The following is a 15123-nucleotide window of genomic DNA, read 5'->3' on the forward strand; positions in this document are numbered from 1 at the left end:
CCGCCACAGACATAATCCTGCCGGCTGTCTTTTACAAGTTTACTCAAGCGCCATGTCTTTCTCATTTAGCACTGACTGTGAGCTCTCATTTTTCAGATCGGAAACCTACTTCTCCCCCATACCCTCCTCCTACTCCAACCCTCTTTTGGCTTAAATCCAAACAACCTCAGTTGTTTAACTAGCAAACACCCTGAGGGCGGAGGGTCTGTATTAAAGAAATGCATCAGACCCTCTAAGCCCGAGCCTTGCACCCTTGCCCTTCCTTTTCTGGCTCTCTTGCCCCTCCCCCAGAGATGGTCACAGCTTCCAGTTGACCCTCTGAGTGGATATTTACTGCTGACATGTGGTTCATCTCCTCTTGCAAGACATGTAAAGAGAACCTATTTCAAAGCATCCATTGTTTATAGCTGCTTTAGTTCTTTTTGCTTCAGGCTCTTAGAACTGGAAAGTAGTTAATCAAGAGTAGTGCAGAAAACTGATTTCAGCTGTTTCCTTTATGGTTTGCACTATTTGTTTCCCTTTGTGACTAGAGTCTTCTCTCCAGCTGTCCAGATGGGTGTTTGGAATAAGAAGGTCGCTTTGAAACCTATAAATTGTCTACTATTGGTTTAAAGAGTAGAACATTCTTTTTCTCCCTTTGAAAACCATCTTTCTTTTTTTCTGAAAATCCAATTCCTTTTCACTATTATTAGTGCACGGCTGTAAGGAGACTCCTAAAGACATTTGACATTCACATTTAGCCTGCTTTTCTTTGTGTTTGGAAGTGAAACTTTTTCACTAACAAGATGTTTAAATTTTTTTTTTTCTATTTGGAATGTGTTTAGGACCACAATGCCTCTCTGGTTTAGAAAAATATATAAATTTCCTAAAGAATAATAAATTTTCTAACTGGAGTAGACCAGCTGGTGCCACTCTCCCTCTACCACTATTTTCTTTTTTTTTTTTTTTTGTGGTACGCGGGCCTCTCACTGTTGTGGCCTCTCCCGTTGCAGAGCACAGCCTCCGGACGCGCAGGCTCAGCAGCCGTGGCTCATGGGCCCAGCCACTCCACGGCATGTACCACTATTTTTTGATTGCCTACTATGTGCCCGACATGGTTCCTGGTGCTGCTGATACAGTAGTAAGCAAGCTCCCCAGTCCCCACTCTCCCAGTGTGCCTGAAGTTATCTTCTTAGCAGCCAGACAGAAATGCTGCTATTCTATTCCACGTATTGGTTTGCATGGTAGATAGTATGTATTGCTAAACAAAGCTTCATGACAGTGTGACTATGAAACAGGTTTCATATATTTAATTAGAACAATACTGCATGATGGGTGCAGGCAGAGATCATGGCCTGGCCATACTAGAAGTGGAATGAATGAATGCAGAGGATGGCTCCTGATCTGATGCAACAGAACGAAACCACCGAGATTCTTGTTGCTGTGCTTCTTTCAGCCTGTCAGCAACAAAAGCTATACCTTGTTTGGCTTTTGTTGGTACGGAGCTTCTGCTGAGATTATTTTAACCTCAGTTCTCCTGGATGTCTTGTATTTACTATGACCCTGACTCCACTAGAGCTGACCAAAGTCCAAGGCTGTCTTTGGATCTATAATGCGTTATCATTTACGTCTATCTTCTCTGCCCCGAACCCATCTTCCCTTTTAAAAAAATTATCTGAGGAGTATTTTCTCCTATTGATTCACCCTTGCAATCTGTGTTTCATCCTATTGTCCTTTAATGTACCTTTCTGCCACCAGGTAGCCTTTGACTAAAATTTGACTCAAATTGACAAGGCCTTGGCACAATGCCAGCAAGGTCGTCAAATGGAAACACCTGGAAGAGACATGCCTTGTGTGCCATGTGGTGCTTGTGCCTGAGTAAATGCATGGAGTGCACGGCACACACATGTGTATGTATTATGCCTTATGTATTTTGGCATTTCTACTTCTAAAATTTGCAATTTTAGAAAATTTGCATGATTCTAGATATTATTTTGAAACAACCCTTCACCACATAATGGTATAGTCCTTGATGAAAACACAGTTCAATGAGCAAATGATATATGTACGTGCAACTTACTAAATTTATCTTTTTTATTCTTCGTTCCCATTTAAGAAAGACCTACTAAGGCCTTGCTATGATTAGCCAAATTTTTGTTCATATCCTACTGTGAAATTAAATCTCTGTGATAGCTTCCTCAAGTGGGACCTTGCCTTGGAAACTTCAGCTAGATAATCCTGCTTTTTCAGGCTGGAAGCAACCTAGGAGATTATCTCCTTCAGCTAAGATTGTCAGATAAAATACAGAATGCCCTGTTAAATTTGAATTTCAGATGAACAATGAATAGTGTTTTAATCTATGTATGTCGCATGAAATATTTGGAACATATTTATACTGAAACATTATTTGTTGTTTATCTGAAACTCAAATTTAATTGTACATCTTTTGTTTTTATTTGCTAAATCTAGCAGCCCTGACAATCCTCCAACAAATTCTTTAAGGAAATAAGCTTTAAGCTAAAGCACAAGGCTTAGTTCAGATTTACTATATTAAAATGTCTATTGCCATTCCAACTAGCAGGCAGAGAGAAAGGCAAGCAGTTTTTAGCCTGAAGTTTGGAGAGGGAAGGCTGGAGAATAAACTCCTATTTTTATATCAGCTCTAAAGCTAGCTCATTGCCAGCACAAACATGGACGCTGTATAATGCAGCTTCCCAGATTTAGTTGCTACAAAGATTTTAGTTACTATAAATAATAAACAGAGAAATAAACTGAAACTCTACAGTAGAGTTTAATGGTGGGTTTTTGTGAAGCCTTTGAAAATTAAGTATTTCCAGGATCACGGTGATTGTAATGACCCAGTTTTGCCTCTGGGTGACCCTTGAACTTTCTCTTTCTCCTGGTTTTGCAGGGCCTCCTTGCCTTTCATGTTCACTGGCTGGTTTACGGCTTTTAGTCCCTCAGCAGGAAACTGGAACAGAAACCCTGCCTAGTTTCTCAGGCATTGCAATCTGGGTCAAAACATTCATAAAGCTTCTGAGTTTCACAAGTTTTTGTTTCCTTTCTGAAAGATTTTGTTCAAGTAGAGAATGATTCAATAATCCACCCTTTTCTTGCTTATTATAAAATAATTTCTGGAGGCTGTTTAAATCTATTTCAGCTTACCAAGGTGGCTGTTGGCATTCTTTCCTAAATGTGATTCTTTTGACCCTGGAGGCCACTGTGCATTTACTTCAATGTCTGTGACCATTTGGTGGTTTTCCCTTAGACTACAGTCATTTTACACCTTTTCTGTTCTTTGGTTATTAAAACACTGAAATGCTGGGAGCCCCGTTAGAATATAGAAATGTTCAGCTTCCCCACAGAGAGAGTTTGGTAAGCAACTAAGGTTCCCATTACCTCACCGCAACCTGAGATTAATGGGGTCATAAGGTTTGCAGAACTAACTCCACAAATTGCTAAGTAATAGGTGAAAGCCTGTGGCACTTTGCTCAAGGGTCCCCTCAACAGGTGGGTGATCCAAGTTGGTAACCCAGGGAATTGGAAACCTTCCCAGAGTGTTGATGTTCACTTGTCTCAACTTTGAGTATCACAAAGTAAGCCCACAAGTATTCTTCTAACCATCCACAGAGTATGGAGTGTTATGCACATGAGACGTTGAAAAAATGCCTACAGGAACTTATAGCATAATAGTATCTTAATTCAAATGTGGAGCCTATTGTCCAAGGGTGAAATTGTGTAGCATGATTCCGTGTGATTTTTATTGTTGTTCTTCTTTTTGCAGTGCACTTACTCAGTTTTTCCAGTTGTTCTCTGACTATAAAGACAATGACTTTTATGCCACTGGGGAGGTGAGTTGAAGTCATGTTTTCTTGCATGCTTCCAACATCTTCAGGACTGAAATATATTATGACACTTGTGGTTTATTCATTCAGTATATACACACACACACACATCAATATTAATTCATCCCATATAAAAAATTCTCCAATTATCCCGCAGATGTCCTCCATAACATAGTTTTAAAAATTCAGTGCCCAGTAAAGATTCATATATCACAGTGGGTTGTCCTGTCTCGGTACCATGTCTTTGTTGGTGTTGTTGTCATTTGTGATGATGATTATCCGGAGTCTAGCCAAGGTGCCTTGTAGAATGTCCCATTTTCTGACTTTGTCTGACTCTTTTCCAATGCTTAGGTTCACTGAAAACATTTGGCAAGAACACCACATAGAAGATGTTGTTTACTTTCTATTCAGTCACATCAGAAGGCATATAACATCTTTGTTCCATTACTGGTCACTTAGTCAAGATGGTATCTGCCAGATCTCACCATTGAAAAGGTACCATTTTCCCTTTGAAATTAATAAATAATCTGAGACCATGTGAACATCTGTTTCCCCCAACACACACACCAAATATGTCACCAAGTAGTTTTAGCATCCACCCACTGATGATTCCTGTCTGAATCAGTTATTATACTGGGGGTTATAAAATGGTGATTTTTCTGATCTATCTTCCTTTAGATATCATCTGGCATTCTTCTGTAGAGAACACCTTTCCTTCTTCCTCTTCTCTGATATGTACTTTAAAAATATCACTGGGGACTCATGGATTGTAAATTCTGTTTGCTGTGTTAAATTTTATTGCTATCATTATTGCTTTTGATGCTTGTATTTTCCTATATTTGGTCAATGGGAACCCTTCAGGCTGGCTCCTGTGTCCTTTTGACACATTGTCCCCGTTTGTCCCCGTTAGCCTTTGAGCATTTCCTTGCTCTTTGGCACAAATTAGTTATAAGTTATAGGATTATCTTGTACTTTCCCTGCCCTAGCAGGGAATTAATTCTGTTTTTTTCCAGGGTGATTATGTTACAATTTAATGAACAGTTCATTTGCATATGTTGGTTTCAATCTTAAGGTTTGCTATTTTTCATCCTTTTAAATTTAAGGTTATTTTAAAAATGTATAGCAGCCAATATTTTGAGAACACAAAAATTCTTAGGTGCTAGGAATACAGTTGTGAACAAAACAGAAAAAAATCCCTGCATTCGTACATTCCAGAGGTGAAAGCAGTGATAATGAAAGAAATAAATATGTACCAGATGGTCAGGCAGCGATATGTCTGAAAAAGATGTCATGAAAAAGATAAGCAGGGTGAGGGCTGGAGAGTGATGGAAGTGTTATTTTGGATAAGATTGTCAGAGAAAGTCTCTTTGGTAAGGAGACAATTGAGCAGATTCCTGAGTGACGTAGTGGAGTGGTCTCTGCAATATCTGTGAGAAGAGCTTTCCTGGAAGAAGGAACAGCAAATGCAAAGACTCAGGTCGGGACAGGCTTGGTGCACTCAAGGAGAAGCATTGAGCCACTGTAGAAGGAGCTTAGATGGGAGAGGCAGGCTGATTGTGTAGGGCCCTGTTGCTCATGGCAGAGTGGTTAGACTTTATTCTAAGTGTAATAGGAAGCCATTGAAGGGTTCAGTGTTCCCTGAAACAGTATTGAGAATCAAATTCAATTCAGTTCAACACACATATATTGAGCATGTACTATGTCTGAGGCTTTGGACAAGTATTAGAAAGTCAATGATTAAGACATTAACTCTACTGTAAATCTGAGTCTAACCATACAGAATGAAGAGAACAGTTAGAGAAGTAGCTGTAAAGACAAATAGTATAAGGTGAGCAAATAGCTACCTCTCAATTTGGGATCCTCAGGAAAAGTCAAACAGAGGAGACAGCAATTAAATTGGATTTTGAAGGATAAATATGGGTGTATTAGTCAAGGCTCTTTTGCTTGCAAGTGACAGAAACCCCATTCAAAGTGTCTTAAGTAAAACAGGGGATTGAATTGTTGGCCTCAGGTGTGGCTGGATCTGGTTGCTCAGACCTTATCAGGATCTTGTCTCATGTTCTCTCCATCTATTCACTTGGCTTTGCACTTCACTGATTTCATTCTCAGATAAGTTCTTTTCACCTGTGCCCTTGACTCTCCAACCCACTCCAGAGCTCTAGATATAGCCTACCAGCTTAACTTCTCTTTCCCAATAATTCCACCATATACCTGAATCTCATTATCCATTTGAATCCCATGGCCATTCCAGAACTAATAACTGGAGTCAGGGGGATGGAGGAAGTGACACTCCTGTCATTTTGGTAGCAACCCTGGAAAACACCCAGTTCTCCACCACCAACAGAAGAGTGATCTGCTTAGTGTGTAATTCCTCGTCTTGCAAATAATGTGACAATGTTGTTAACCATCATGTTGAACTTTCGGCAAAGCTACCAAATTCCAAATGAAAAATTTGACTTGTCTATCTCATGTCTGCCTGGTGGTTTCATGCATGTAGTTTCTGAATGTGTGTGGCAAAGGACAATTTTCTTTTTATATTCTCTGCTGCCAGGATGAATACTTTTAAGGAAACCTGTGCCTTCCAAGTGATGAAGGAAGACGGGAATGAGGGCAGGCAGAGCCTGGGATGGAGATGCACTTGCCAGGCAGCAGCATCTTCATGAGAACCACACAAGATACATTAAATCTGGGGGCACATCTTTTTCTAAAAGGTAGAGCACTAAATAATGCCTTGATGGTTTATTATTGGCAGAATGCTGTGTTTCTCTAGTCTACTTTGTCCCACCTGGTCTTTCTGTTTTAAGGCTAGGAGGCAGAATGGAGAAGTGGAAGGAATTCTGGATTAATAATCAGGAGACCTGAGGTTCATTGCTGGCTTTGCCTCTCTCTGGATGATTCCAGACAAGTTCTGTGACCTCTCTGGGCCTCTGCTTTTCATCTTACAATCAGAAGGGTTGGTTTTTAAATTAGACCACTTCCGGGGATATTTTACTTTACTGGATACTCAACTGTAGTTACCTAGATGTACTCTTAAAGCATCTGTATACAATTGCAGTTTTAACATAATACCAACCCACCCTCCCTGTGTCCGCCACCATAAAAAATGTTGTAATAGATTTTTCAAGAAAGGGAAATCTTTTCTCTTGTGAACTCTTAATTTCCTGAACAAATAATGCCGCTAGATTTGTAGAATTGTTCTTGGAAAACAAATGCATAAACTCAGAAATGGTTTTCTGCTTTTGATTGCAAAGGTACTAGACCTAAATATCCTCCACATTTGTGTGCTATGAATGAGGGTAGCCTGGTGCTCAAAGGGGCTGGAACAGCTGTTCAGCGCCCTAACTTTGGTGTAAGGGAGTCTGGAAGTAATAACAGTACCTACTGCATGGGGTTGTTTTGAGCATTTAATTAGATAATCCTCCTCAAATATTTAGCAGAGTGACTGGCTGTGGTGAGTACCCAGCATATGATGACTATTATTACCATTCATGTTGAAAAGCTGGATTAAAATATTATGGCTCCAAAGCATATGGCCTAATGCATGTAAACAGGGGCTGAGATGTTTACAAGGCTCTGCTCACTTGTTCTTGGGGTATGGCATTGTCTCCCCTCTTATTTTGAAATCATCTTTAAAAGAAATTGTTTGCTCCATCAGAAAATGATGGTGGAGCTTAGAAGTTTTGGATGGTAGCAAAATGTGTGGGGACCGATCCAGGCCCTTCGCCCCTGCCGTGTGGACCACGCGAGGCCACAGCAAGGCATAGTGCAGACCTGCAGTTGGGGCAGCGGAGAAGGAAGAACTGCTTTGTCTCCTTCCCTTCTCTCCATTTCTGCCCAGAACACCAACTGGAATTAATTTTCTCTAAAGAGAGACAAATGTGTCTATAAATCACCCTCCTCAAGGCATGAAAAAAATGTACTTCAAAAAGAGAAACAAGCTGCATTTAATTCATATAATTAACTTTCTTCCTAAGTGTTATCCTTTCCGAGCCAGTAACTATTAGTGAGATTGCTCTTTTTCTTGAGGTACAGACACTCTTTAGGATCCACTCAAGTGTACGTGGGCCCAGCTAAAACTTAAAGCACAACAGCCCTGGCGCTGGAAGGCAGGGAGGTGATGGTAGGGAGGGGTCTTCCCACTGGCCTCTGAGCCTGTGGCTTTCTGTCCACTCATGGGAAAGATTTAGCGTGTAGAGGCGTTTGTGCCAATGGGTGGGAGCGCTTCCAAACTGGCAGGGCATGTGGTTAAAACTGGGCATCTCCCGATCAGCAGGAGAGGCCTACTTTCCTTAGAAGCAGCTTTGCAACCGTGATTAATTCGAAGGCTGAATCTGAGGCAAAACTTTGAAGCTATTTAAAAATTAGTGAGCTTAATAGGATACTTTATCTTCATCTGCATGAGTGAAGTCCTGCTGGGCTCACAGAGTCTGATTTCTTTATTGAAATCGTCATGGTCCTGGGTTCTGGTGGCAGGCTCCCAGGAGGTGAGAGCCAGGTTTGTTTCATTTGTTTCATACAATACCAGGCACAGTGCTGAATGGATGTTATAGGGTGGCTTCACACAAGGCATTTGCCAGATAAAATAAAAATATCAATGATATTTCTCTTTGGCTGTTTTACATCTCTTTTCATGGCTCTTCTCTCCCTGTACTGTACCCCAGGCCCTGGGAACCTCCTTTCTACTCCCTTATTTTCCAGGGTCATCCAGTGCCCTGCCTGCCACCCAAGGCCTTCCTTTCCTTGGCTGTGCTGTGCTCAGGTCCTATTTCTCCCATGCTTCTTCCATCCCCATCATGATTGTACTGTTTCTCTCCCTCATTCTGACTTGTTACCAGCTCACTATCCATTAGAGAGAATCTGATCAATTAAATGTACTTCCAACATACTTGTCCTTGAATAGAGGACAGGGCCTAACCATAGAAAGATACTTGTAATAGGGGAACTTCACGCACTGACATACCTGTGAAGGGGTGGGAAGGGAGAACTACCCTAACTATAGGCCTATAATTGTTTTATGTAGGCCATACCTTTATCTTATTAGTCCAGGCTTATGATCATTAAATTTGGTGATTAGAAGGATGCCTTCAAACGTATCTAGTCCCCTTGTTTTATTTGTAGATCTTATTTGAGAATGTTTATTGAGAGTGGATCATATGACAGGCATGATGCTAAGCAGTGTTTCATGCATTACCTTGTTTAATCGTCACAGCTGCCTTATGAAGCGGGCACTGTTATTATCATCCCCATTTTACAGTTGAGATGACTGAGGCTTAGAGAGGTCATGTAGGCTTTACAAGCTCACCCAGCCAAGATTGGAACCTAAGCAGCCAGACTCCATCACCCAAAGACTGTAGTCACAGGATGGGCTAAGGATGGTAACCCGCTTCGTGAAGATGCTCTCTGGAGCCTGGCTCCTCAAAACTGCACTGTTTCCAAGACTTGCCTTTTCCCACAGAATAGACCCACTGTCTGTACAAGGGAGTCGGACATCCCTTACATATTTTGTACATAATCTCTAAGGGTTACTAACCTTATACAAACAGAAAAGAAGTTCTCTAGCTTCTTGGATATTTCTGTCTTTTGATCATCAAGTTTTATGGAGTAAATGGAAGTTTCAAGTGATATAAAGGCTTGAAGTCCTTGGAATGTAATTCTTTCTCCAAGCTTGGAACTTGCTGAATATGACTAGATGACATTTGAGCTGGTTTAACTCTTGAGCTCATGACAGATGTCTATTTTCAGTTATGTTCCTCTGACTTGCCAATATTTTCTTTTAGAATTGAAAACGGATTTGTGACTATTTAATGAATTTAATATTAGAAAAGTCAAGGTTTACGCTGCAACCTGGAGAACTGAACAGGGGCATATGGAAATGTTTGCAAAATTGGGCCTTGGGCTTTTGGATAGCGTATCTAAGTCAAATCAACACATATTTGCTGATTCTCTGGTTACGTGGAAAAGGATATGAGTAAATCAGACGTCAATATAAGCTTTGTCTGAAGTGAGCTACTATGCTGGACCAAGTAGCATGGCGACACAAATAGTACCCAATTGGATGAGATGTCTAGGCTGGGGACCAGAGATGCTAAATTATATCTATTACGCAGCTTCAACCTTCTGAGTTCTATCTATAGTGAGCAAGTGAAGGACTCAGTTTGTTGACTGTGGCCCAGTATATTCACACTCTTTATTTAAAAGTCAAATTAACTGTAATCTCTAAACAAAAGGGTTTATTCATCTGTTCAAGTCACCTGGCTTCAAGCTGGGTATGAATTTCTCCAAAACTGGCACTGAAGTTAGAGTTGGGGGGAGGTGAGGTACATCCTTTTCACGTATGTTTGTCACTGATGGAATTAATTTTTAAAGAAGCATCATCTCAAAACGAAATAAGAACATATTTGAAAGGCCGTACATACTTTTGCATAAATTTATGTGACTAAAAGTTGGATACACATCAAAATGTTTTTCTCATATGTGTATTCCTGTAGATTCTACATTTCTTTTTAAGCTCATAGTCAAGAGAAATAGATGTTTAGGTAAAGTCATATTCTCGTTAGAAGCCTTTTTTTTTTTTTTTAAATCACAGCAGTGTGGTCTTGAAATTAGATGACACATGGTCTAGCAATGTCTAGGAAGCTGTGGAGATTACCACAGTACCAAAGCTCCAGTTTTCTCCATTCATTAATTTTCTGAACTGGCCGTGTTAAGGCCACACCTCTTCTCTCCTCAGAAGCAATAATGGTGCCAAGTGAAGTAAGATTCTACCCCAAGGCTAGATGAAGTCAGGGTCACCCTAGCTTAATCCTGTCCTCTTGGCTGCTGTGTCCTCTGTGACTCCGTTAAACTTAGGCTTTTCACCAAGTTTTGTAGTTTTCAACGTGTGTATGAAATTCTCTTCAAAGCATATCCCCCTATTCACTCTGGCCACCCCTGTACATGGGGCTGGTTCCACCATAGTCTGTGTTTGGGGACAGCTAGAGGACATGACACCGATGTGACTCTCTCCACAAGGGCAGCCCACCTGGTTTCCTCCCGGAAGACATGGAAGAGTTCTCACCAGCCCCGAAGTGAACTCTTCAGAGACATTCATTCTAGCTGGAGTGGCTGGGGGTTTGGGGGCAGAGCAGGGAAACGGACATAGAATGACCCTGACCATCCTTGACATGCCATTGTCGAGGATGACAACTCCCTTTTTCCACTTCCAGGCAGAGGTGAGGAGCTAGGGCCAATGAATAGTGACACTTGGTAACCAGGTTCAAAGGCCATTGCTCATTATCACTGATAAAGGTTCTGCAAGTTTTACCGTAAAAGATATATTTAGAAGCAAGCCAGAGAGTGAATGTAGCTGCATCTACTTTTTTTTTTTTTAAACTAAACTTCAGTAAGAAATGCAGACGACCAAGAGTAGCTTAAACAATAGTAACTGCTAACATATGTGATATTTCTGTAAGAGGACATTGTTTCCATTATAATATTATTCTCTGACACGATTTTGTTTCTTCTGGAGGAGCTGATTGAAGCTTGATTTTCGATATGGATTTTTTGACTCCCTTAAAAGTAACCGGGTGGCAGGGGTACAGTAAGTCGGCTATGAATGTTGTTGAAACATGTAAGAAGGGAGAGATTCAGATGGAATACACAATTACAAGTTTCTTTAAGTCCAGTTTCATTTTGCTTTTACACATCTGGATAATTAACCAAGTATTACATTCTCTCTAGACTATTTTTACAAGTACAATATGCTCCTAACGTGATTTCCATTAGGCTGTTCCAAATATCATGTAAGAACACAGAAAGATTGCAAACCAAGATTCAAAAACACTATTCGACTCTGATGTTGAGACCTTTTTTCTCTCGGGGGAAATAAAAGTTTGAGAGCTGAATTCTGAGATCCTTCTGATGTCAGAGGAAAACTGGAGGTTTACTGCTTCTTTAAGCTCATACAAACATACCCTAATGGCTCTGGCCCTTCTTGTCAGAGGTGAGCTCAAAATATGGTCACCGTGGGGCAAAGGAGCCATACAAGAGTAGTGTTGGAAATTGCAGCTTCTTTAAATATTGGAAAGGAATAATTACTAAGGGCAAACTAAAATCCTGACGTGTTGATTGCTAATCTAGTTTGAATTATTATGTTAGTTAAATATATTTGTCTGACTGAGTTCCTCACTTGAAGGTCACTGCTGAATTCTAAAATAGTATGTGTTCACACAGTTTCTGGATACACTTTTCCTCTTTCCTTTTATAATTGCTTTGATGCTGTTCAGAGCTTGTTTGAGGCCAGTGTCTGATCTGAGGGTAGAAGGTTAGCGTTAATTCACAGACTTCAGGAGCTTCGTTGGCCAGCTGCTGACCACATTGGTGAACCCCAGCCAGAGATCAGAGAAACCACAGGGCTAATAGTTGTGGTTGTCATTGCTTTAGTTGTTGTTATGGTCAGAACTCAGAACAAAAGAAACAAGAGTTCATAAAATTACAGGATCACAATTATAAGTCCTAAGGGCCATATAGTCCATTTCTGATCCATCAGACAACCACACCTAACTTCTCCCCCCAGAGTCTGACATTCTATTCTATTTAAAACATATCCGGAAAAGGGAAAACTGGGTAAAATCAAACATACTCGATTTATTGTCTGGTTGTCTTTTAAAGTGCTCGTGGTGGTCAGAGAATCATTAAATCGAGAAACAAATGGTTCAGGAAGAGTAAACAAATCTCATCTTGAAGAAAAAAGAAATGTGTCTCAACAAGGAGAGTGAAAATAATTGAAATTTCATTGTAATGTTTCGGTGTCTGTTTTCCATAAAATAATCCTATAATTGTCTACTGTGTGACAGCCTGAGTCGCTCAACCAGTGGAATGATTAATGAAAACGGCAGTGAAGGATTTGTCACACTGACACAGGGCAAGGAAGTGTGTGATAGTCATTAGAAAGCCAAAACCAAGGTAAACATCATCACTGTTAGGTTAGTAGATGTAGACTGAACATTGAGGAATCTGTTTTGGATGTGGTTATAGAACTACCCATCTCACTGTCTCATTTTCCTAAATGGTCCACTTAGCAAGTGTGCAGTGGATAAATCCAAGTGTGGGTCCCAGGTTGGGGGACCAGAGATCCATAGTCTATCCAGGACCCTTGACTGAAATGTGATTTGATATGAGAAATTGGAAGCGTGCAGGCAGCCAAGCCCGGACAGAATTCCAGGTGGGCATGTGAAACACACAGACCTTTGTTTTCATCATTTTAAAATATAGGAAGATAATGTTAACTTTACATTGGCTCGAATTAAAGTAGGTGAAATAATCTGTTTATGGTGGATGCTCAGATTGAGTGGGTGTTCCTTTTTAATCTCCTGCCTGAATCCCAGATACATATGATTGTCGCAAGGAGGAAGGTGCCATAAAAATGTGACTGTTTTAGCCTAAGTTTGTCATCACTACCTATAAAGTACATACCCTTCTATCTCTGAAAAAGTCAAGGGAGGTGTTTTGTTGCTAGGTCTTATAACAAGACAACTTGAGTGCTAGCATCACTGGAAGGTGTACTTTTTAAGCATTTGTACTGATTTCCAATAGAGAAAACATGTTTAGAAATAATGTCAGATTAGTCATTCATTTATCAGCTATGTTTTTATGTACCTACTATGTGCTGGCTATTGTACACATTGTGGAAATAATAAGCCATGAAATGGTAGACTTTGCCTTATCACATTTGAGTCAAGTTTTCCATAATGTATTTTTAAAAGATATTGTGATCTTTACAAGTTTTGTGCTTTATTCATTTTTGTGTCTACTCAAGTATCTGTTATGATACCTTTGACAGAACAGTTGCCCAATAAACCATCATTGAATGAAGATTATATAATACATCTGTACCAGTGCAATGATTAGTCAAGAGAATTTGCTTTTTGGTCAATTTACAGAAATTTTACTTGATAAATGTTCACGTACTGTCCCTAAAAGGAGAATATAGCAAAGTTATACAACAAAGCAAATTTCAGACATGGAAGCTAAAAAGTAGTCGTGAGTATGAATGGATAAGCTGCTTTGATTTAATACTTTGCCTAAATAATTATTATGGCACAAGAGGAGTGCATCAGTGAAGGGATCTTGTGTGAGTTATGTCAATTAAGTTCTTCCACCATAATTTGGAAGGGGTTTAGGATTTGGAGTAGGTCAGACCAGGTTTAATTCTGACTCTATCACTTAACCTCTCTGAGCCCCAATGTCCTTATGTTGAAATGGGAATAATGATAACTGCAGCATACGATTATGGCACGGAAAAAATGAGAGCTCTCCAGAATTCTCAGTCTTTGAACTTCAGGGCCCTGGAGAGCCTTGGACACATTGTGAAAGTTCTGCAGATCCATAGGTACCCACATAATGCATCTAGTCTATCTAGAATATATGTGCATTGCTGTTTTTCAAATGCATGTAGGCTAATTCAAGATTCATTCATTGAGCAGCTGTTTATTGAGCACTAACAAACAGCATCAGGTACAGGGGATACACTAATAAACAAAACAGACAGATATCCCTGTGTCTGTGGATCTTCTATTCTAGTGTGGGCAGGGGAATAACAATACACAAGGTAAAAAGTAAAAGTTTGTTGGAGAGTGATAAAGATTAAGACGAAAGAGGAGAGAAGGGGAATATAAAATATCAAAAAAGGGGTGTTAAAATCTTTGATAGGGTGGCCATGGAGGGCAACCCTCAGAAAGCCTCACTGAAGGAAGTGAGGGAGTTAACCATATGGATATCTGGGGAAGAACATTCCAGGGACAGAAAGAGCTAATGCAAGGGGAGGAACAGTACAGATCACAATTATGATTTGGTCTGAGAGAGGCTGGAGAGGAATGAGCAAGAGGATAGTAGGGGGTAATGTGAGTGAAGTGACCAGATCATGTCAGCCCTTATGCCCCAGAAAAAGCACTTCACTTTTGCTTTGAGAGAGATGGGAAGTCATTAGAGGATTTGAGCAGAGGAGTGGCATGATCTAATTTAACAGACCACTGTCTTGAAATTAGACTGGATGAGGGTAAGGGCAAAAACAGAGGCCCACTGAGGAGGCTGCTGCAAGAATCCAGGCGAGAGATGACGGTACCTGGAGCAAGGTGATAAAGGGGGTGTGTGCAAAGACACTGGATTCCGGATGTGTTTTGATAGAATAGGTAGAGTTGATGAGATTCACTAATGGACTTTTCACGAGGTGTGAGTCAAAGAGATAAACAGTGGCACCAGGATTTTTGGCCTGAGCAGTTAGAAGAACAGAGTTTACATTCATGGAAACGGAGGCTGCAAG

The 15123-nt window shown here is 40.4% G+C and overlaps 1 protein-coding gene across 1 annotated transcript in view; it reads left to right on the plus strand.

Annotated features, from left to right (window-relative positions):
• CPVL (carboxypeptidase vitellogenic like) overlaps nt 1-15123 on the plus strand; it is a 101507-nt gene that overhangs the window by 29786 nt on the left and 56598 nt on the right. The window contains exon 6 of the mRNA XM_022584321.2: nt 3764-3830. Within this exon, the coding sequence (XP_022440029.2) occupies nt 3764-3830 (67 nt within the window). The remainder of the gene's footprint in view (nt 1-3763; nt 3831-15123) is intronic.

Source organism: Delphinapterus leucas, chromosome 9 (assembly GCF_059928025.1).
Source record: "Delphinapterus leucas isolate spDelLeu-1000000601 "Yukka" chromosome 9, BTC_Dleu_Yukka2, whole genome shotgun sequence".
NCBI classification, from domain to species: domain Eukaryota; kingdom Metazoa; phylum Chordata; class Mammalia; order Artiodactyla; family Monodontidae; genus Delphinapterus; species Delphinapterus leucas.